The sequence below is a fragment of the Ranitomeya imitator genome, chromosome 4 (genome assembly GCF_032444005.1).
Source record: "Ranitomeya imitator isolate aRanImi1 chromosome 4, aRanImi1.pri, whole genome shotgun sequence".
Taxonomy (NCBI): domain Eukaryota; kingdom Metazoa; phylum Chordata; class Amphibia; order Anura; family Dendrobatidae; genus Ranitomeya; species Ranitomeya imitator.
In genome coordinates, this window is record NC_091285.1 from 509,190,898 (window position 1) to 509,213,556 (window position 22,659).

General features: G+C 48.2%; 1 protein-coding gene across 2 annotated transcripts in view; it reads left to right on the top strand.

The window, feature by feature from the left end:
• The first annotated feature begins 249 nt into the window (after positions 1 to 249).
• The window catches only part of SPPL2A (signal peptide peptidase like 2A), a 76,740-nt gene continuing 54,330 nt past the window's right edge, over positions 250 to 22,659 (top strand). The window contains exon 1 of one of the 2 annotated variants that reach the window (XM_069766067.1): positions 250 to 582. In XM_069766067.1, coding sequence (XP_069622168.1) covers positions 532 to 582 — 51 coding nt within the window. In that variant the 5' untranslated portion in view covers positions 250 to 531. The remainder of the gene's footprint in view (positions 583 to 22,659) is intronic. The other variant, XM_069766066.1, reaches the window with a different exon arrangement.

A 22,659-nucleotide genomic window follows, 5' to 3' on the forward strand; every position in this document is an offset into this window, starting at 1 on the left:
AGCTGCTGGATGAACAGCTTCAAAATCTCTCCACACAAATGTATTTTATATTACGTATATAACTGGTCTTTGAATAGAAAAAAAAACTTGTGTCAATTCGGACTAATATCCTCATGATGTGTCCTCCTACTCTGACACAACTTATCACCGACGCGAAAATTAATATCTCGTGACCGAAAGTGCAACGGCCAAAACCAGGGAATTCTATGTCATACATCTGCGCAAGCGCCGAAATCCACCCCAGCGTCCGCTGCGCAGCGTCACTTGTTGCTACGCAGATCCCGGTAGGAGGCTCCGGGAACAGGTCTGACTCCTCCGGTTCCTGCGCTTTCCTTGCCCCGGGCAGATCGGTGTCATACGGGGATCCGGTAGCTGCCGGCCTGCCCTCCGCTTATTCACGGGGAGTCATCGACAGACAGGAAGTGAAGTTCCCGGAAAGAAGCCATTCTTATTGCTGACACATTAGTGCGGCTTTGCCTACATGAAACCCCGGGCCGGCCGCCTGTCTGACTGTCGTGATTGACAGCTGAAATGGAGCTGTCCGCTCTGCTGGGCCTTATACTGCTGCTGCACCTACCGCAGGTAACGTACTGACCCGTGTACTCTATACGTAGGGTGTACAATACCAGAGCGTAAGAGCTGTGCTGGAACTTGTAGTCCACATAATAAATCACGTCTATGGCAGTAATGGGCAGCGGGGGTCAAATTAGGGAACTATGTATGCTGCAACATCTGACTAAAGGTGTTTTACAGAACAAAAACTGTGTCACAAACCCTGTCACCCTCAAGGCAGTCCCTGGCACTGACCTGTCCCAGGGCGCTGATGCCCTCACTGACCTGTCCCAGGGCGATAATGCCCTCACCCACCTCACTGACCTGTCCCAGGGCGATGCCCTCACCCACCTCACTGACCTGTCCCAGGGCGATGCCCTCACCCACCTCACTGACCTGTCCCAGGGCGATAATGCCCTCACCCACCTCACTGACCTGTCCCAGGGCGATAATGCCCTCACCCACCTCACTGACCTGTCCCAGGGCGATAATGCCCTCACCCACCTCACTGACCTGTCCCAGGGCGATAATGCCCTCACTCACCTCACTGACCTGTCCCAGGGCGATAATGCCCTCACCCACCTCACTGACCTGTCCCAGGGCGATAATGCCCTCACCCACCTCACTGACCTGTCCCAGGGCGATAATGCCCTCACCCACCTCACTGACCTGTCCCAGGGCGATAATGCCCTCACCCACCTCACTGACCTGTCCCAGGGTGATAATGCCCTCACCCACCTCACTGACCTGTCCCAGGGCGATGATGCCCTCACCCACCTCACTGACCTGTCCCAGGGCGATGATGCCGTCACTCACCCCTGCTGGCCTGTCTGAGGGTGATGCCCCCTACTCAAACCTTCTGGCCTGTTTAATGGCGATGCCCCCATCACCACTTTTAACTTTTTCCAGGGTGATGCCCTTACTAAACCTTTCTGGCCATTTTGCAGCTCTCATTCACTTTTTTGTCCCACAGTTCTTCCCTCACCCAATGCTCCCTCCAGTCCTAGGCCACCGCTCTCGCCTAGTGCCTCCCTCCAGTCCTAGGCCACCGCTCTCGCCCAGTGCCTCCCTCCAGTCCTAGGCCACCGCTCTCGCCCAGTGCCTCCCTCCAGTCCTAGGCCACCGCTCTCGCCCAGTGCCTCCCTCCAGTCCTAGGCCACCGCTCTCGCCCAGTGCCTCCCTCCAGTCCTAGGCCACCGCTCTCGCCCAGTGCCTCCCTCCAGTCCTAGGCCACCGCTTTCGCCCAGTGCCTCCCTCCAGTCCTAGGCCACCGCTTTCACCCAGTGCCTCCCTCCAGTCCTAGGCCACCGCCCTCGCCCAGTGCCTCCCTCCAGTCCTAGGCCACCGCCCTCGCCCAGTGCCTCCCTCCAGTTCTAGGCTACTGCCCTCACCAAGTGCTCCCTCCAGTCCTAGTCCACCTCCCTAGCCCAGTGCTCCCTGCAGTCCTAGTCCACCACCCTCGCCCAGTGCTCCCTGCAGTCCTAGTCCACCACCCTTGCCCAGTGCTCCCTGCAGTCCTAGTCCACCACCCTCGCCCAGTGCTCCCTGCAGTCCTAGGCCACCCCCCTCGCCCAGTGCTCAATCCAGTCCTAGTCGACCGCTCTCGCCCAGCGCTCTCTGCAGTCTTAGTCCACCGCCCTCACCCTGCTCTCTTTGCAGTCCTAGGCCATCGGCCTCGCCCGATGCTCCTTCCAGTCATAGGCAGGCCACTGCCCTCGCCCAGTGCTCCCTTCAGTCCTAGGCCACTGCCCTCGCCCAGTGCTCCCTTCAGTCCTAGGCCACTGCCCTCGCATAGTGCTCCCTTCAGTCCTAGGCCACTGCCCTCGCCCAGTGCTCCCTTCAGTCCTAGGCCACTGCCATCGCCCAGTTCTCCCTTCAGTCCTAGGCCACTGCCCTCGCCCAGTGCTCCCTACAGTCCTAGGCCACTACCCTCGCCCAGTGCTCCCTACAGTCCTAGGCCACTACCCTCGCCCAGTGCTCCCTTCAGTCCTAAACCATCCCCTTTGCCCAGGACATAGCCCTCAATCACCACTTCCGGCCATTTTGCAGCTTTTATTCGCTTTTTGTCCCTCAGCACTGCCCTCACCCAGTGCACCATTCAGTCCTATACCGTCCTCCTTACCCAGAACACAGCCCTCACTCAATCCTTTGGCCTATCCCACGGTACTGCCCTCATCCACTTCTCCTGCCAGTCCCAGGACTCTGAACTTGCTCAGCTCACCAGCCTGCCTGGACCGCTGCCCTGATCCACTGTCTCTGGCCGGTCCCAAGGCACTGACCTCCCCCACCAGAACCAGGATTGTATAGACCACGTGCAGGCAGAAATTTTGGGCAATAGCAGAGAAGTTCTGTCATCAGTTGTGGACTAATAAGTTTGGAGTTTAATGTTCTTAAAATTTTGTGTCAATTAAAATGCATTTTTAACCCTCACCAGGTCCTCTCTGGGATAAACCTAGGTTTATAACTGAGGAAGGATTTTGGATGAAATGTTTTATTGACAGACACGAGAAGAGCTATAGACCACAACCTTGTGTGATCCGCATTGATGACAGAACCAATCAGCATCCAGTTTCTCTGTCATTACCATTGATGGACATATGTTCTGTCTGTTCCGGTTGGGCCTCCCCAGTGTGATGATTACACACCTGATGAGTGCTGCGTTCCTGAAGGTAATGTGATTCCTGGTCCACAAGTAAAGGTACCGTCACACTCAGCAACTTTCCAACGATCACGACCAGCGATACGACCTGGCCGTGATCGTTGGAAAGTCGTTGAGTGGTCGCTGGGGAGCTGTCACACAGGCAGCTCTCCAGCGACCAACGATGCCGAAGTCCCCGGGTAACCAGGGTAAACATCGGGTTACTAAGCGCAGGGCCGCGCTTAGTAACCCGATGTTTACCCTGGTTACCATTGTAAATGTAAAAAAAACAAACCACATACTTACATTCCGTTGCCTGTCACGTCCCCGGCGTCCGCTTCCCTGCACTCCTCCTGCATCCTGTGTAAGCGCCGGCCGTAAAGCAAAGCGGTGACGTCACCGCTGTGCTCTGCTTTACAGCTGGCCGGCGCTGACACAGGATGCAGGAGGAGTGCAGGGAAGCGGACGCTGGGGACGTGACAGGCACCGGAATGTAAGTATGTGTTTTTTTTTTTTTTTAACATTTACAATGGTAACCAGGGTAAACATCGGGTTACTAAGCGCGGCCCTTAGTAAACCGATATTTACCCTGGTTACCAGTGAACACATCGCTTGATCGGCGTCACACACGCCAATTCAGCGATGTCAGCGGGTGATCCAGCGACAAAATAGAGTTCTGGCCTTCTAGCATCCGACCAGCGATGTCACAGCAGGATCCAGATCGCTGCTGCGTGTCAAACACGATATCGCTATCCAGGACGCTGCAACGTCACGGATCGCTATCGTTATCGTTGTAATGTTGTTCAGTGTGACGGTACAATAAATAAATAAATTTTTAATAAATTTTTATTAAGAATAACAAGGCAATTAACATGTTACATTTACATTTTCAATATAGAGTATTTCCCCCCCCTCCCCCTTCAAACAGCCCCCTTCGATCCCAAAGCCCCCCACCCCCACCCCACAAAGCAGCTCATCTTGTTAATTACTGCCATATTAAAACAATAGAGTATCTAATCCCTCAACCATTCGTATAAGCCACACTTCACATTACTATCCCACAGTGTGACGGTACCTTAACTCTAGAGATCCTGGATTACTGAATGTGGGTTACCACATAGTGGTACCAAAGTATAATAATAATAATAATTTTTATTTATATAGCGCCAACATATTCCGCAGCGCTTTACAAATTATAGAGGGGACTTGTACAGACAATAGACATTACAGCATAACAGAAATACAGTTCAAAACAGATACCAGGAGGAATGAGGACCCTGCTCGCAAGCTTACAAACTATGAGGAAAAGGGGAGACACGAGAGGTGGATGGTAACAATTGCTTTAGTTATTCGGACCGGCCATAGTGTAAGGCTCGGGTGTTCATGTAAAGCTGCATGAACCAGTTAACTGCCTAAGTATGTAGCAGTATAGACACAGAGGGCTATTAACTGCATAAAGTGAATGAGAACATGATGCGAGGAACCTGATTGTTTTTTTTTTTTTTATAAATAGGCCACACAGGGATCGTTAGGTTAATGCATTGAGGCGGTAGGCCAGTCTGAACAAATGAGTTTTTAGGGTACACGTAAAACTGTGGGGATTGGGGATTAATCGTATTAACCTAGGTAGTGCATTCCAAAGAATCGGCGCAACACGTGTAAAGTCTTGGAGACGGGAGTGGGAGGTTCTGATTATTGAGGATGCTAACCTGAGGTCATTAGCGGAGCGGAGGGCACGGGTAGGGTGGTAGACTGATACCAGGGAGGAGATGTAGGGTGGTGCTGAGCCATGGAGTGCTTTGTGGATGAGGGTAGTAGTTTTGTACTGGATTCTGGAGTGGATGGGTAGCCAGTGTAATGACTGGCACAAGGTAGAGGCATCGGTGTAACGGTTGGTGAGGAATATGATCCTGGCAGCAGCATTCAGGACAGATTGGAGCGGGGAAAGAGGGAGGCCGATTAGTAGAGAGTTACAATAGTCCGGACGAGAATGAATAAGTGAAACCGTAAGAGTTTTTGCAGAGTCGAAAGTAAGAAAAGGGCGAATTCTAGAAATGTTTTTGAGATGCAGGTAAGAAGAGCGAGCCAGTGATCGGATGTGGGGGGTGAATGAAAGGTCAGAATCAAGGATGACCCCAAGGCAGCGGGCATGTTGCTTTGGAGTAATGGTGGAACCGCACACGGAGATGGCAATGTCAGGCAAAGGTAGGTTAGTAGAGGGAGAGAACACGAGGAGTTCAGTTTTTGACAGGTTAAGTTTCAGATAGAGGGAGGACATGATGTTAGAGACAGCGGTAAGACAATCACTGGTGTTTTCTAAAAAGGTCGGTGTGATATCAGGAGAAGAAGTGTATAATTGGGTGTCGTCAGCATAGAGATGGTACTGGAAACCAAATCTACTGATTGTTTGTCCAATAGGGGCAGTATACAACGAGAAGAGGAGGGGGCCTAGGACTGATCCTTGAGGAACCCCAACAGTAAGGGGAAGGTGAGAGGAGGAGGAACCAGCAAAACATACAGTGAAGGATCGGTCAGAGAGATAGGAGGAGAACCAGGAGAGAACGGTGTCCTTGAGGCCGATGGAGCGGAGCATAGTGAGGAGGAGCTGATGATCCACAGTATCGAATGCTGCAGAGAGATCCAAGAGAATTAGCATGGAGTAGTGACCATTAGATTTAGCTGTTAGTAGGTCATTAGAGACTTTAGTGAGGGCAGTTTCAGTAGAGTGTAAAGAGCGGAAGCCAGATTGAAGAGGGTCGAGAAGAGTTATCTGAGAGATAGCGGGTAAGACGGGAGTGGACCAGGCGTTCGAGGAGTTTAGAGATGAAGGGAAGATTAGAGACAGGTCTATAATTAGCGGCACAGTTTTGATCGAGGGATGGTTTTTTAAGTAATGGATGTATGATGGCATGCTTAAATGAGGAGGGAAATATACCGGAAGTGAGGGAAAGGTTGAATATTTTTGTTAGGTGAGAGGTGACAGCCGGGGAAAGGGACTGGAGGAGATGTGACGGAATGGGGTCACTGGTGCAAGTGGTCGGGCGAGAAGATGCAAGGAGCCTGCTTACTTCTTCTTCTGTAACTGCTTCAAAGTCAGAGAGTGAACTAGATGCAGTGGGGGAGGGAGGACAGTGCATGGTATGAAGAGATTGGGAGATGATTTCCTGTCGAATGTGGTCAATTTTTTCTTTGAAGTAATTGGCCAGATCGTCAGCACGGAGATCCGTGGTTGGGTCCTGCTCTCTTGGGTTGAGTAGGGACTGGAACGTGTCAAAGAGACGTTTAGGGTTATTGGACAGGGAGGTGATGAGGGTGTTGAAGTAGGTTTGTTTGGAGAGGTGAAGGGCAGAATTGTATGTCTTTAGCATGAACTTATAATGGATGAAATCTTCAGGTAGATTAGATTTTCTCCACAGACGTTCTGCGCACCTGGAGCACCGCTGCAGGAAACGTGTTTGCAGCGTGTGCCATGGTTGTTGCCGTCTGTGCCGAGTTGTTTTATGTATAGGAGGAGCAGCTTCATCCAGAGCACTTTGCAGGGTTTCATTGTAATGCTTCAGAGCAGAATCAGGACATGAGATGGAGAAGATTGGGGCCAATGAGGACTGCAAGTTCTTCATAAGTTTCTGGGTGTTAATGGCCTGTATGTTTCTATAAGTGTGGAAAGTGGGGGTGACCTGAGCGGGATGGCAGTTCTTGATAGAGAATGAAAGAAGGTTGTGGTCAGAGAGCGGGAGAGGGGAGTTTGTGAAATCATCCACTGAGCAAAGCCGGGAGAAGACCAAGTCAAGGGAGTTTCCATCTTCATGTGTTGGAGAGTTAGTATGCTGCGAGAGGCCGAAAGAGGAGGATAGCGATAAAAGGTGAGAAGCAGATGGGGAGAGGGGAGAGGCAATGGGGATGTTGAAATCACCCATGATAAGGGTGGGGGTGTCACAGGAGAGAAAGTGTGGAAGCCAGGTGGCAAAGTGATCAAGAAACTGATGAGAGGGGCCGAGAGGACGATACACCACCGCCACTTGCATGGAGAAGGGGACGTAGAGTCTGACCACATGGACCTCAAAGGAAGGGAAGACAAGTGAGGGTACTTGGGGGATAACTTGGAAAGTACATTTGGGTGAAAGGAGCAGACCAACGCCTCCACCTGCTCTGTTGTCTGATCTTGGGGTATGAGAAAAGTGTAGTCCACCATATGAAAGAGCAGCAGCAGCGGTGGTGTCTGACTGCTGGATCCAGGTTTCAGTAAGAGCCAGGAGATTAAGAGAATTAGAAAGGAAGAAGTCATGAATGAAGGAGAGTTTATTACACACAGAGCGAGAATTCCAAAGGGCACAATTCAAAGAGACAGAAGGCATGCAGGGAATATTAATAAGGTTAGAGGGGTTTCTGGGTGTAGCAATTGGGAGGTTTGACTGGCTATAACATGGGGGGCCGGGGTTTGGAGATATGTCTCCAGCGACTAGGAGAAGGAGGATCGAAAGAGTGAGCAGATGGTTAAGTGATTTGTGAGAGCGTCTCTTGTGTTGGATGGTGGGACTGAATGGATCTGTGCTGTTAAGCAATGTGAATAGAGCATGAGTGCTATACATAGGAGAGGCAAGGACAGAGGGGCCGATATGGATGGAGTGTAAAGAGTTAATGCAAGGGCGGTGAATGTGAGTGAATGCAGCAGCCAGGATATAGAATATACAAATACATATGGTGAATATTTGTTCTGTTCTAAATGAACAGGGAATAGATTTAGATTGTCTTACCTGTCTCCTGCCCTGTCTTACTGCCATGTTATAACTGCCGAGTACTTAGAAAAAAAAAAGTACTTTGAATAAAAAAAACAAGAATAATAGTGCACGAATGCACCCCTGCACGAATGCATCCCCAAGCTAAGTCTACATTTATAGAAGGCTAGCCCTTAGATCTCTCTCTTTTTTTTTTTTTTGGGTTAAAGCTCGTTAGCAATCAATCTAACTCAGTTGAGACAACAGGACACAATAAATGTAGTGATCAGATAAACAAATGTCCAGGTCTACATGGATCATAAACTGCTTTGAAACAGTTATGTGATCTCTCTGAGTAAGGACATGCAAAAGTGAGTTAAATATCTATAAACTTAAAGTATACAGAAGGTACTTGTAAGGAAAGGACACCCCCGGATAAATTACTAGCCAGAATATCCTCCTGTCATTTCTAGGGGCCTGAAAATTGCTTATTTCACTGCTGATTGCTGAGAGTCTGGAATTCCTGCGTGCCATTAGTAATGTCCTATTAAATTACATGTCCCCGTATCACAGTGCATTGTATGTTTTCACATCTGTTAGCAGAGTTGTTTTGTGTTGGCATCCCATTTACAGGATGAAGCTGCTTCAAACGCCGCAGGTCCAGCGTCTCTGATTGTCAACAATCACCAATGGACGCTGTGTGATTGCTCATTTCTCTGCAGATGTATTAGCGATATATGGCTCTGTCTGTCTGATGGGGTGGGATCCACTGTCTTCAGCCTCTCTCCATTTTAGCTCACAGATTATGCAGGAAGATGCACATGCTTAATGAAAAATCTGTTTAAAGGGATTGTCTCCTCTTCCACAGGACTTCAGCGGTCCCCAGGTTTCCCACTTGCTGGAGGGTTGGGCATTTCTGCTTGATTGACAGTTTGGAGCAGCAACATTGTTGCAGCTCTTGCCAGAACTGTGGGCTGCCAATGCTGCTATGAGGCAACTTTGCTGCTGCAGTGTCAGAGGGGCACAGTTGCATTGAAACTGGTTGGATCGTGGATCGGGAGCTCAACAAAAGCTCCGGCTATCCTGCAATCCTGGCCAGTTTCAGAGCATAAGTTTTCCAAAACAGCTTGTAAGCCTGTGCATTTACTGCCATTGTAATAGATTGCGGTGGCTTGTTACCTAGGCAACAAGCCATGAACAATAAAATGTAAAAATCTATCTGTTCTTGGGGGGGATTTTTAATACCAAATAAATTGCAGTTGCTTGTTTTTACAAGCACTTTGCAATTTTACCCGTTAGGGAAGTGCCTAACTCTAAATTACCTGTATGGGAATCTGTCAGCTTCACCCCCCAAATTATGTGCACTCACAAACACACTCACACACACACACACTATGTGCGTGCCCAAGTAGCTCTTTCAAAGGCAAGTCCAGCCATACCTTTATATGTCCAATCTATCCATCTGTCATTGAGAAATCAACGTTTCAATTGATATGCAAATGAGTTTGAAGAACTAATCTAGATCTGAAGCCTCTGTCACCCCAGTTCTATTTCCTGCGAGCACCATCTCCTCCTGCTTGACTGACCACCTCTATGCTGTGTTGGGAGTTGCTAGTCAAGCAGGAAGAGGTGGTGATGGCAGGGAATAGAGCAGGAGTGACAGAGGCGTCAGATCTACCATAGCTCTTCAACCTCATTTGCATATCAATTCAAATATTGATTCCTCAGTAACGGAGCAATGGACTGGCCATATAACGGTATGGTTCGAGCACAGAATGACTGTTCAAACCAAGTACAGGCGCTCGGTGCTTCACAGCTGGACCAATCTATATATATAATTGTCTAAGGGTTTTTCCGTCTGTCTGTCTGTCTGTCTGTCCTGGAAATCTCGGCTCTCTGATTGGTCGAGGCCGTCAGGCCTCGACCAATCAGAGACCGGCACAGCATCGACGTAGAAATCCCGCGTCTCTGATTGCGGCCTCGACCAATCAGCAACGGGCACAGCGACGATGATGTCATAAAGGACGTAGACATCCCGCGTCTGATTGGTCGAGGCCGCCAGGCCTCGACCAATCAGCAACGGGCACAGCGACGATGATGTCATAAAGGACGTAGACATCTCACGTTTCTGATTCAGCGACGGGCACAGTATCGACGTAGATATCATAATGGTTGCCATGGCGACAATGACGTCATAAAGGTTGCCTCGACCAATCAGCGACGGGCACAGTCTGCCGCGAATTCTGGAATCATCATTGTCCATATATTACAGGGACATGCATATTCTAGAATACCCGATGCGTTAGAATCGGGCCACAATCTAGTCATATATATACACCTTCCTAATTGCTTGTCTTCCATCTATTTCCACCCTTCTCTGGTGCAATGATGCCAGTGTTGTCAATCAAAGAAGAGGGGACTGGAGATGCAAGGAAGTGTATGTAAATGATTGGCCCCGCTGTGAAGCACCAAGTTCCTATACTTGGTTTGAACAGTCATTCTGTGCTGACAGTCCCTTTAAATGGGTTGTTATCAGCGTTGGTCTATTTACTAACAAGCTCCATGTGTGCACTGGTGGGAATTCTGTTCCTACTACTTCTTAAATACACTAAAGGTACCGTTACACTAAACGACTTACCAACGATCACGACCAGCGATACGACCTGGCCGTGATCATTGGTAAGTCGTTGTGTGGTCGCTGGGGAGCTGTCACACAGACAGCTCTCTCCAGCGACCAACGATCCGGGGAACGACTTCGGCATCGTTGAAACTGTCTTCAACGATGCCGAAGTCCCCGGGTAACCAGGGTAAACATCGGGTTACTAAGTGCAGGGCCTTAGTAACCCGTTAGTTATCCTGGTTACCATTGTAAAAGTAAAAAAAAAAAACCACTACATACTCACATTCCGATGTCTGTCACGTCCTCTGCCGTCAGCTTCCCGCACTGACTGTGTCAGCGCCGGCCGTAAAGCAGAGTGTTCCTGCTGTGCTCTGCTTTACGGCCGGCGCTGAGAGTCAGTGCAGGGAAGCTGACGGCGGGGGACGTGACAGACATTGGAATGTGAGTATGTAGTGTTTTTTTTGTTTTTTGTTTTTTGTTTAACTTTTACAATGGTAACCAGGGTAAATATTGGGTTACTAAGCGCGGCCCTGCGCTTAGTAACCCGATATTTACCCTGGTTACAAGTGAACACATCGCTGGATCGGCGTCACACACGCTGATCCAACGATGACAGCGGGTGATCAGCAACCAAAAAAAGATCCTGATCATTCCCCAACGACCAACGATCTCCCAGCAGGGGCCTGATCGTTGGTCGCTGTCACACATAACGAAATCGTTAGCGGGATCGTTGCTACGTCACCAAAAGCGTTATGTGTGAATGTACCTTTTTTTTTTTATTTAAATAGATTTTTATTAACAATATAAAGAAGAATATCAGAATGCCATTTACATTGCATTATATCACATACACATTTTCTTGTTTTAATAAACCCCAACATTACCCCAACTACCCCCCTCCCCCCTACGACAGCTCAGTCTCAATCTTCACCCCACTGAGGCCTTCTCTGCCTCGTGTAATTTATCCTCATCCAGGTCTTAGGAAACTCGACGACTATACTCCTCAATCCAACTCAAGCCAAGGAGACCAGTGAATGTACCTTAAGAAATGACCTAACTTCTCACTAAGAATTTCATCTTCCTAGTTTTACCGTACTTCTTAGTTGTGGGTGTGATGTGAAAATACAGCTGAGCTGCCATGGGAATGCTGTGTGTGTTGTCAGCCAACCACAAGTTGTTTTTTCTTCTTGTTCCGGTATTTGGTTTATGGTGTCCTAATTTCTAACAAGAAAACCACCCATTTAAGCTTTCTCTGGCTCACCGCTAATTAGATCAAAGATCAATTCTCCTGAAAAGTAGCTCTTGGGGGTCTTCAGTTTATTGGAGACCCCCCATTATTAGTTAGGGTACAACATCGAAGAACGAATGCTATGAGAAGAATAGGCTGTGAGCCTTAAGGGATCAACATGGTGTTTGTTTCTGCAGCCAGATCTTTCACTCGTAGGCTGGGGTCACACTTGTGAGTGTTATGTGAGAAACTCGCATCAATACTGTATTTCTATGCAGCCGCACGCTTCTGTCCGAGTGCCGGGTATTGATGCGAGAGACTCGCGCAAGTTTCTCGCATCACACTCCCAAGTGTGACCCCGGCCTTAGCAGTAAAAACCGCTGTGTACAGAATACATCTATTTGCTTTGTTCTTGCTTCTACATTTTGCTTTGTTTTTATACTGCTAAAAACGCTAAAAGAATTGCTTTGCTGCAGATTTTCAAAAACACTGCACTGCTCATGAAGAAAAACAAGCGTGTGCATAAGATATCTGAAATCTCAGCTTTTGCTGGTACTGTAAAAAGCAGTTTTCAGGAAAAAAAAGTTGCAAAAATGCCATGTGTGAACATAGCCTAATTTCAATTATGAAATGTCCTGGTTAATTGTCAATACGTACATTATTATTATTTATTATTATATCGCCATTTATTCAATGGCGCTTTACATGTGAGGAGGGGTATACGTAATAAAAACAAGTACAATAATCTTGAACAATACAAGTCACAACTGGTACAGGAGGAGAGAGGATCCTGCCCGCGAGGGCTCACAATCTACAAGGGATGGGTGAGAATACAGTAGATGAGGGTAGAGCTGGTCGTTCAGCGGTTTGGTCGATCGGTGGTTACTGCAGGTTGTAGGCTTGTCGGAGGAGGTGGGTCTTCAGGTTCTTTTTGAAGGTTTCGATGGTAGGTGAGAGTCTGATATGTTGTGGTAGAGAGTTCCAGAGTAGGGGTGATGTGTAGATAAGGAGTTGTTGGTCTGAAGGCTATGCCATATTGTTTCATTCTATAGCTAACATGGGAATATTGTCATACGTTGGCTGCTTTTGTTCCTGGTTTGACTTGTTATACTGGAAATAGATGTGTTCTGACGTCTGTAGTTGTGAATAGTGATGCTCGGCTGTATAGAAAATCTTAACCGCTATGGCCCCGATTCAGCATTTACATTCATGAAGTCACTTTTCTTTTTCGTCTTGTATTGGTTGCATCAAATTTTTAAAAATGGAGCACACAGTTCTCAGATTTTTCAAAAAGAGAAAAAATGCTACTTATTTTTTTTTTTTTCAACCTGTTTTGCTACTTTTTTTAGGGCAAAAAAAGTTGCACGTTTATAAAAATGACGCAAAAATTGTGCAAAGTATCTGGCGTAAAAAAAAAATAAAAAACTCCAGGAGAAACTTGAGTCAACCTAAAACTTCTGAAAACCCTAAACTCCTCCTAGAATGGTGCACAGATAAAATAGAGATTAAAAAAGTGCAAAGAAATGGAAGAATTAGGCCCAAATGAAAAATAGGCAAAAAATATCAGATGCCAGATATAATGCAAAGCAAAAATGAATCTGGCCAATCAGCAGACCCATGTACAGCTTGTGCAAACCTAAAATAAAACAAAAATGGTGAGTAGATATAGTAGTGTCAACTTGGATGTCACTGTTGCAGGCAGCCACTGGCCTCAGCAGTTATCTACTGAAATGCTAACATCACCGCTGAGGTCAGTGATTGGCTGCAGCGGTCACATGCTCTGTAGTTATGACATCACTGCTGCAGCCTGTAAACAAAAGGGAGTATCCGTTGCATTTGTCATTTGATATATCTATGAGCCTATGAAGGAATGAAAATGTATCTCGGACATCCCCTGTAAGGTTTCCTGGGGGGACTTAGGCCGGGTTCACATTAGTGTTTCTGTGCGCAGCGTATGATCCGCATACATCCGCATGCGTGCATATCTTTAACATTGTGTACGCAGAGACATGCGTTGTTTCACAATGTCCGGCGAACGCAACATGTTGCATTTTTTTGAGGCGTAAAAAAACGCATTACTGTCTATGGGAGCGCATTGGTACGCAAGGACATGCGTACGCATGCGTTCGATAAGTATGCGTACTGTAGCGATTTCACTCACTCAGCTGCGACGGCTGACACTCAGGAGACGTGTTCCTTTAAAGTTCACTGGGTTTATTGCTTCATAAACCATGTGGCAAAACAACAGAAAGCAAAATAGCCTTTAGTTCAGGCAAAGGGAAACAAGTGTCCAGTTCATCCGGCTCAGTCCTGAAGCCGAACACACTCAGGAGGGTTCCACCTCCACACATATCTGCTGTGTAAAGGATTAGCCTGTCTTATATAGGACTAACCACACCCAGTAATCTATCACATGATTAGCCATGTGGTCTGACATCACCACAGGTCCTGAAACACAAATATATGGTTATATAAAACAACGCAATATTCCGGGCTACATTACAGCAACAAGGCACTTATGTGGCACATACCTCCCGTCGACTACACACCCTTTAGCCATGCTACATACCTCCCCCCTCTGCCTAAAGCCGTGGGGCTTGGCACTTTCCCCCACTAAACAAGGGATTCTTGATAGGGCATCCGCATTACCGTGCAGCTTTCCGGCCCGATGTTCCACATGGAAACTGAAGTCCTGCAGGGATAAGAACCAACGGGTGACCCTAGCATTTCTACCCTTCGTTTCCCTCATCCACCTAAGTGGGGCATGGTCGGATATCAGTCTAAATTTACGTCCCAGCAGATAGTACCGTAATGTGTCCACTGCCCATTTTATGGCCAAGCACTCCTTCTCAACGACTGAGTAGTTCTTTTCAGATGAGGACAGCTTCCTACTCAGATAGAGAACAGGATGCTCCTCTCCATGTAGTTCTTGGGAAAGGACTGCTCCCACCCCAACATCTGAGGCATCTGTCTGAAGAATAAACTCTTTCTTGAAGTTTGGGGCCATCAGAACGGGTTGCTTACACAAAGCGTTTTTCATTTCTTGGAAGGCTGACTCTGTTTCTTCGGACCACTTAACCATTACTGGTTTTGTCCCTTTTAGCAGGTCAGTCAGAGGCGCAGCCATCGTGGCGAAGTTTGGGATGAACCTCCTGTAATATCCCACGATTCCCAGGAAGGCTTTAACTTGCTTCTTGGAAACTGGTTTTGGCCACGTTTGAATTGCCTCCACTTTACTGATTTGGGGTTTTATTTCTCCGTGACCCACTATGTATCCAAGGTACTTAGCTTCTTCTTTACCCAAGGCACACTTCTTCGGGTTTATAGTAAACCCGGCCTCTCTTATAGCATCCAACACCGCTTGGACTTTCTCCAGATGACTCTCCCAGTCCGGGCTAAAGATGACGATATCATCCAGGTACGCAGCAGCGTAGGCCTTATGGGGTGCAAGGACTCTATCCATAGCCCTCTGGAAGGTCGCCGGAGCTCCCTGTAGGCCAAACGGCATCCGGGCATACTGGAAGCATCCATCAGGTGTCGAAAAGGCTGTCTTCTCCTTGGCTTCCTGCGCCATGGGGATCTGCCAATACCCCTTTGTCAGATCCAAGGTGGATATATATCTGGCGTGCCCAAGCCTTTCGATGAGCTCATCAACACGGGGCATGGGATAAGCGTCGAACTTGGAGACCTCATTCAACTTCCGATAGTCGTTGCAAAACCTCCACTCTCCATCAGGTTTTGGGACCAGGACAATTGGGCTTGACCAACCGCTCTTGGATTCCTCAATGACTCCAAGCCTCAACATACGCTCCACTTCCTTGGAGATAACTTCTCGACGAGCCTCAGGAATACGATAAGGTTTCACATTCACCCGCACATGGGGCTCTGTTAGGACCTCGTGCTCTATGACCTTCGTGTATCCTGGCAATTCTGAAAACAGGTCCCTGTTTTTCTGGAGTAACTCCCGGCACTGCTGTTTCTGGGTTTTCGATAGCGTCTCTGCTATAGTAACCGCTCCAACCTCACCTTCTGGGTTGCTTAATAATGACGGAGTTACTGTCGGCTCTCTATCTTGCCATGGCTTGATGAGGTTGACATGGTAAACTTGGAATGGTTTCCGTCTTCCTGGTTGGTGAATTTTATAATTTACCTCACCAAGTTTCTCGACAACCTCATATGGCCCTTGCCATTTGGCCAAGAACTTGCTTTCCACCGTTGGAACTAACACCAGAACTCGGTCTCCCGGATTGAACTGCCTCACTCTTGCAGACCGGTTGTAGACCCTGGCTTGAGCTTCTTGTGCTTGGAGAAGGTGTTCTTTCACGATAGGCATCACCTTTGCAATCCTCTGCTGCATCAGGGCCACATGCTCAATGACGCTTCTGTGGGGCGTGACTTCGGCTTCCCAGGTTTCCTTGGCTATATCCAGGAGTCCTCGTGGATGTCGGCCATATAGAAGCTCAAACGGTGAGAACCCTGTGGAGGCCTGTGGAACTTCACGAATGGAAAACATCAGATAGGGTAAGAGACAATCCCAGTCTCTACCGTCTTTCTCTATAGCTTTTCTCAGCATGCTCTTTAGAGTCTTGTTAAACCTCTCAACAAGACCATCTGACTGGGGATGGTACACCGAGGTCCTCAACTGGGAGATCTTCAGGGCTTTGCATAACTCCCTCATCACCTTGCTCATGAAAGGTGTACCCTGGTCAGTCAGGATCTCCTTTGGCAGACCTGTCCGGGAAAAGACATGGACCAACTCGCGGGCTATGCTCTTTGAGGAAGAATTCCTCAAGGGAATTGCCTCAGGATAGCGTGTGGCATAGTCCAGGATGACTAATATATACTGATGGCCCCGAGCTGATTTAACTAAGGGACCGACCAAGTCCATGGCAATTCTCTCGAACGGTACCTCAATAATGGGCAGTGGCACAAGGGGGTTCCGGAAATGAGGAGTAGGAGCAGTTAGCTGACATGTAGGGCAGGACCTGCAATAGTTCACTATTTCCCGGTGACACCCAGGCCAATAGAACCTCTGCACAACCCGTTCCTGCGTTTTTTCCACCCCTAGGTGTCCACCCAAGATGTGTGAATGGGCCATGTCCAACACTTTCCGTCTATACGGACCCGGCACTATCAACTGCTCTACCAACTCCTCCCTTATTTTCGTGACCCGGTACAACAATTCCCCCCTCAACAGAAAATGGGGAAATCTTTTGTCTGCCCCCGGCTCCTGTACCACCCCGTCAATAACTGTGACATTATTAAAGGCTTCCCTCAGAGTGGGGTCCCTATGTTGGGCAGTCCCAAAATTTTCACCGGTAACCTCTAACTCCAGAATGTCAGATGTAGGGGATACTTCCTCCTCATCCCCAACCAGAACACAAAAAGGAAAGCTGTCTGCCTCTGGGTGTGGCGATACCGTTCCAGGGTTCACTGGTTCCCTGCCAGGGAGCTCAGAACCCTTTCCCCACAAATCCCAAAACAAACAGAAATCCCGGCCAATGATTATAGGGTGCAACAAGTCCTGAACTACGCCGACCATGTGGGATTCAGTGCCACATGCCGTTTCAATGTCCACCCTGGCCATAGGGTAGTCCTTTGCATCACCATGTATGCACCGCACTCCGACCTTCTTTCCTGGGAGCAGGTGAAGAGGAAAAGTGGCCCTCACCAGGGTCACTAGGCTCCCCGAGTCTAACAGTGCCGTTACTGCTTGACCGTTCACCTTTACGGGACATGCTTGAGGTCCCTCGTTGGATGGAGAGTTCACACTACAGACTGGATACGCATAGTATGAACAACGGCGTCCCATGCTGCAGTCCATCTGCTCAGTGGCTTGGGAACAACGGGCAGCTATATGTCCTGGCTTGTGGCACCTCCAACAAATAACATCACCCGTGGGGACCTTGGGCACCACCTCCCCCGCCCTTTGTGACCTTGGACGCACCACCCCTTTTTGGGACACAGCTGCCCTCTGGGACCCCCAGTACGGCATGGGCTGCCTCCCGAAGGAGCCTTCCAACCCTTGGTATCTCTCAACCAGTCCGATCAGCTCGTCGGCATTCTGGGGATCACCCTGGGCAACCCAAGACTGTATAGGCCTCGGGAGGGAATGGACAAACCGATCCATCATCACCCGTTCTACCATCTGTGCAGGCGCAGAGGTCTCTGGCTGCAGCCATTTCTGGACCAGGTGCAACAGATCAAACATTTGGGAACGAGGTGGTTTGTCCCGGTGATAGCCCCAGGAGTGAACTCGCTGTGCCCTGACAGTCAGTGTCACCCCCAGACGTGCGAGAATCTCGGCTTTCAATTTGTGATACTCTTTGGCATCCTGCAAGGTCAAATCATAGTACGCCTTCTGGGGTTCTCCCGTCAGGTATGGCGCAAGTACCTCTGCCCACTGCTCTGGCGGAAGTTTTTCCCTCTCAGCGACCCTCTCAAACACCGTCAGGAAGGCCTCAACATCATCCCCGGGAGTCATTTTCTGCAATGCGCGTCTTACCGTCTTCCGGACGTGGGTGTCATCAGCCAAACCTGGGGTTGGGGCGCTCGCCTTGCCCTGGATGGCGGTTGCCAGAAGCTGCATCTGCTGCTGATGCTCCTGCTGGCTCTGTTGTAACTGCTGCCGTTGCTCCTGCTGGCTTTGCTGCATCTGCTGCTGGCTCTGTTGTAACTGCTGCCGTTGCTCCTGCTGGCTCTGTTGTATCTGCTGCTGGCTCTGTTGTATCTGCTGCATCAACAGCCTGTTGGTCTCTTGCTGCCTTTGCTCCTGCTGGACCAAGTGTTTCAGCAGGTCCTCCATTTTCTCCGGCAATGCTTGCTGGCTTGCAACAGCCTTGACCCAGGACATTCAAAAATAAACTCACGTCTCCGCTGGGAACGCTGCTCGCAGGTCTCCACCAATTGTAGCGATTTCACTCACTCAGCTGCGACGGCTGACACTCAGGAGACGTGTTCCTTTAAAGTTCACTGGGTTTATTGCTTCATAAACCATGTGGCAAAACAACAGAAAGCAAAATAGCCTTTAGTTCAGGCAAAGGGAAACAAGTGTCCAGTTCATCCGGCTCAGTCCTGAAGCCGAACACACTCAGGAGGGTTCCACCTCCACACATATCTGCTGTGTAAAGGATTAGCCTGTCTTATATAGGACTAACCACACCCAGTAATCTATCACATGATTAGCCATGTGGTCTGACATCACCACAGGTCCTGAAACACAAATATATGGTTATATAAAACAACGCAATATTCCGGGCTACATTACAGCAACAAGGCACTTATGTGGCACATACCTCCCGTCGACTACACACCCTTTAGCCATGCTACAGTACTTTACACTGCGCATGTCCAGAAAATGTCACCGCCCCCACCATGCGCATAAAAAAATGCAAATGCATGGCAAAACGCATTTAAACGCATGCACACACAGCATTTTTGTTTGCGTCATGCTCAAGATGATGCGCAGGCGTAAGCATGCTTTTGCATGCGTTTTGGCATGCGTTTGTGCATGGAGATCATACGCTGCACACAAACGCTAATGTGAACCTAACCTAAGTACAGATTTTTTGTGTTTCTGTCGGAATGAAATGGAAAGCTACAATTTTTGATGTGGTTATTCTGGTAGTATCGTGGCGGATCTCCTGGATAATCTGCACTGGTCATTATAGGAACACCGGCGTGCCATCTGTATTACATGTAAGAGGATTTTGGCTTAGCTACGGACCAATGTACACACGAGGGTTTAATTTATGCAGTGTCAGAATTAACAAGTCCAGGCATCAAGAGTCATCCATTACTGGATTATGTACTGATATTACATCCCTTGTCCTAACATTCAGTAATACTTAAAGGGGCAGTTGATTTTTTTTTTTTTTTTTTGGGGGGGGGGTGAGGTGATTTTCATTGAGGACTATCTCTCTTTCCAAAAGAAGCCACAATGCTCAATTTCATACATGGTCACACAGAGTTCTCCATAGTAAGGCTAGATTCACACGTCCATAATGCTTGGAGAGGCAGCAGATCTCCAGACACAAACTCCGCAGTCTTATAGCCATATATGAATCTGCTGAGTTTGGGTCAGGACACTCCTGGTCGCTCTGTGCATCTTGTTTCTTGCTTGGACCATGACAAAAAGATGTTTGAATGTAGCCTAAGGGTGCCCTCACATTGGGTTCTGGCATCTGTTCGGTTGCCTCGTTGGGGCTTATGTCTGAAACCCCCGCAAAAGGGGGTTTGGACACATACATGGATGGGGGCAATAGACTATTATGATTCTGGCAGAGCGAACGTGCTCTCTGTCGTGCATCATTTTCCGGTGTATACACCTACTGGAGGCGGACACTCAGATGTAGTATGTAGAAAAGCAGCGGAGACACCATCACGTGTTTCTCAACGCAAGCAATAAATAGCCAGGTCTTTCACCGGGAAGGAACAACCACGGGAAGGGCAGCATCCAAAAAGGAAAACCACCTATGCCAAAACATGGTATCCATCCACAGACAGCTGTTTATGTTTGCATATTTCCCATAAGGGATGGGGGCAGTGTTCTAGATCACTGCGTTGAGAAACACGTGATGGTGTCTCCGCGGTGTTGGATGTTTTGATCTCTCCGAGGTCGTTCATCCTTATGTTTATACTCAGATGTAGTAGACTGCATCTGGGTGTAAGGGTACGTGCACATGTTGCGGATTGGCCTGCTGAATTTTTCGCACAGAATCTGCATCTCTTGGCCGACAACACCGGCCAGAATGGTTGCGGAATTGATGCGAATTTCTTGCAGATTACTTGCTGATTTGTTGCGGATTGTCATGTGTTTTTTGATGTGCGGATTTGCCTTACTGAAAGTATAGTCAATGGGTGCAGAAACGCTGCGTTTCCACACAAAGAATTGACATGCTGTGGAAAAAAAAACGTAGCGAATCCGCTTGGAGTTTTCCGCAGCATGTGCACAGCAATTCTCAAATTCCCATTGACTATCATTGTTACTGTACTACACTGCGGATTTGATGCAATTCTGCGCTTCCAAAAACGCTGCGGAAATGTATCAAAATCTGCAACGTGTGCACAATTTCCAGGAGGCGTGCACGCCTGAAAATCATGCACGGTGACTGCACATTGCACGTTCACACTGCCGTCACCATTATGTCTATGGCCCGTCGGCGTGTCCGTCTGAATACCGTTTTGTGGGGGTTCAGATGTGAGCCCCGATTGGGGCACCGGAGCGCAATTTCAAAGCACCCTGAGAGTCAAAACCTGTAGGCACATCAGGTTAAAGTCTCTGAAACATAGCAATTTGGGTAGGAGAAGGCGGTCATTTGCTGTGTATTGGGCCTCCTGACTCCCACCAGATAGTTGAGGTTGGGGGAGAGAAGGATTGGACGGTTAGGATATAAACACCCCATCCTTCTGTTCTCAGGGAGGTTAGATGCTGACAGTGGTGTCTGGGGGCAGCTTTCCCCTCTCTCCCTATCGAAAACACATGACCGAATGTTTATATGTAGGTTGGAGTTAGGCCGGGATCACACATGCGAGAAATATGGCCGAGTCTCGCATGTTAATACCCGGCATTGCCGCCGTCACTCAGCAGCGGTGTGTTCGGCTGCAGGTATTGCTATGCTAAGCTCATCAAGATAATGCCAAGAGTGTGCAAAGCAGTGATCAAAGCAAAAGGTGGCTACTTTGAAGAACCTAGAAGATAAGACATAATTTGAGTTGTTTCACACTTTTTTTGTTAAGTACGGTATATAATTCCACATGTGTTAATTCATAGTTTTGATGCGTTCAGTGTGAATGTACAATTTTCATAGTCATGAAAATACAGAAAAATCTTTAAACGAGAAGGTGTGACCAAACTTTTGGTCTGTACTGTATATATATGTGTGTATATTAAAATATAATAGAAATCTTGGAAATATCTCCATGCATGTGTTGTCACTGTCACACAGCCGAGACACATGCAGCTGCGGCGCCGAACAACTGATTGGGAGTGCTCCATGTATCCAGGTTCCCGATGCAGTTTCTTCGGTAAGCACTATAGCTTGCTTGCTATTTATAACACCAGGTTGAAAAATGATTTTAAAATCTGAAATGTTGGCCTACTGAAATGTATGTTCAGTAAATGCAGTCAATACTTGGTCAGGGCTCGTTTTGCATCAATTATTGCATCAATGCGGCGTGGCATGGAGGCGATCAGCCTGTGGCCCTTCTGAGGTGTTATGGAAGCCCAGGTTGCTTTGATAGCATCCTTCAGCTCTTCTGCATTGTTGGGTCTGGTGTCTCTCATCTTCCTCTTCACAATACCCCATAGATTCTTTATGGGGTTAAGGTCAGGAGAGTTTGCTGGCCAATCAAGCACAGTGATACTGCTGTTTATAAACCAGGTATTGATACTTTTGGCAGTGTGGACAGGTGCCAAGTCCTGCTGGAGAATGAAATTTCCATCTCCAAAAAGCTTGTCTGCAGAGGGAAGCATGAAGTGCTCTAAAATTTTCCTGGTAGACGGCTGCGCTGACTTTGGTGTTGATAAAACACAGTGGACCAACACCAGCAGATGACATGGCTCCCCAAACCATAACGGATTGTGGAAACGTCACACTAGACCTCAAGCCGCTTGGATTGTCTGTCTCTCCACTCTTCCGCCAGACTCTGGGACCTTGATTTCAGATGAAAGTAAATTTTGAATTTCATTTGGAAATCAACATCTTGGACCACTGAGCAACAGTCCAGCTTTTTTTTCTCTTTGGCCCAGGTAACATGCTTCTAGCGTTGTCTTTTGGTCATGAGTGGCTGGACACAAGGAATGCGACACTTGTAGCCCATGTCTTGGATATGTCTGGGTGTGGTGGCTCTTGAAGCAATGACTGCAGTAGCAGTCCACTTCTTGTGAATCTCCCCCAAATTTTTG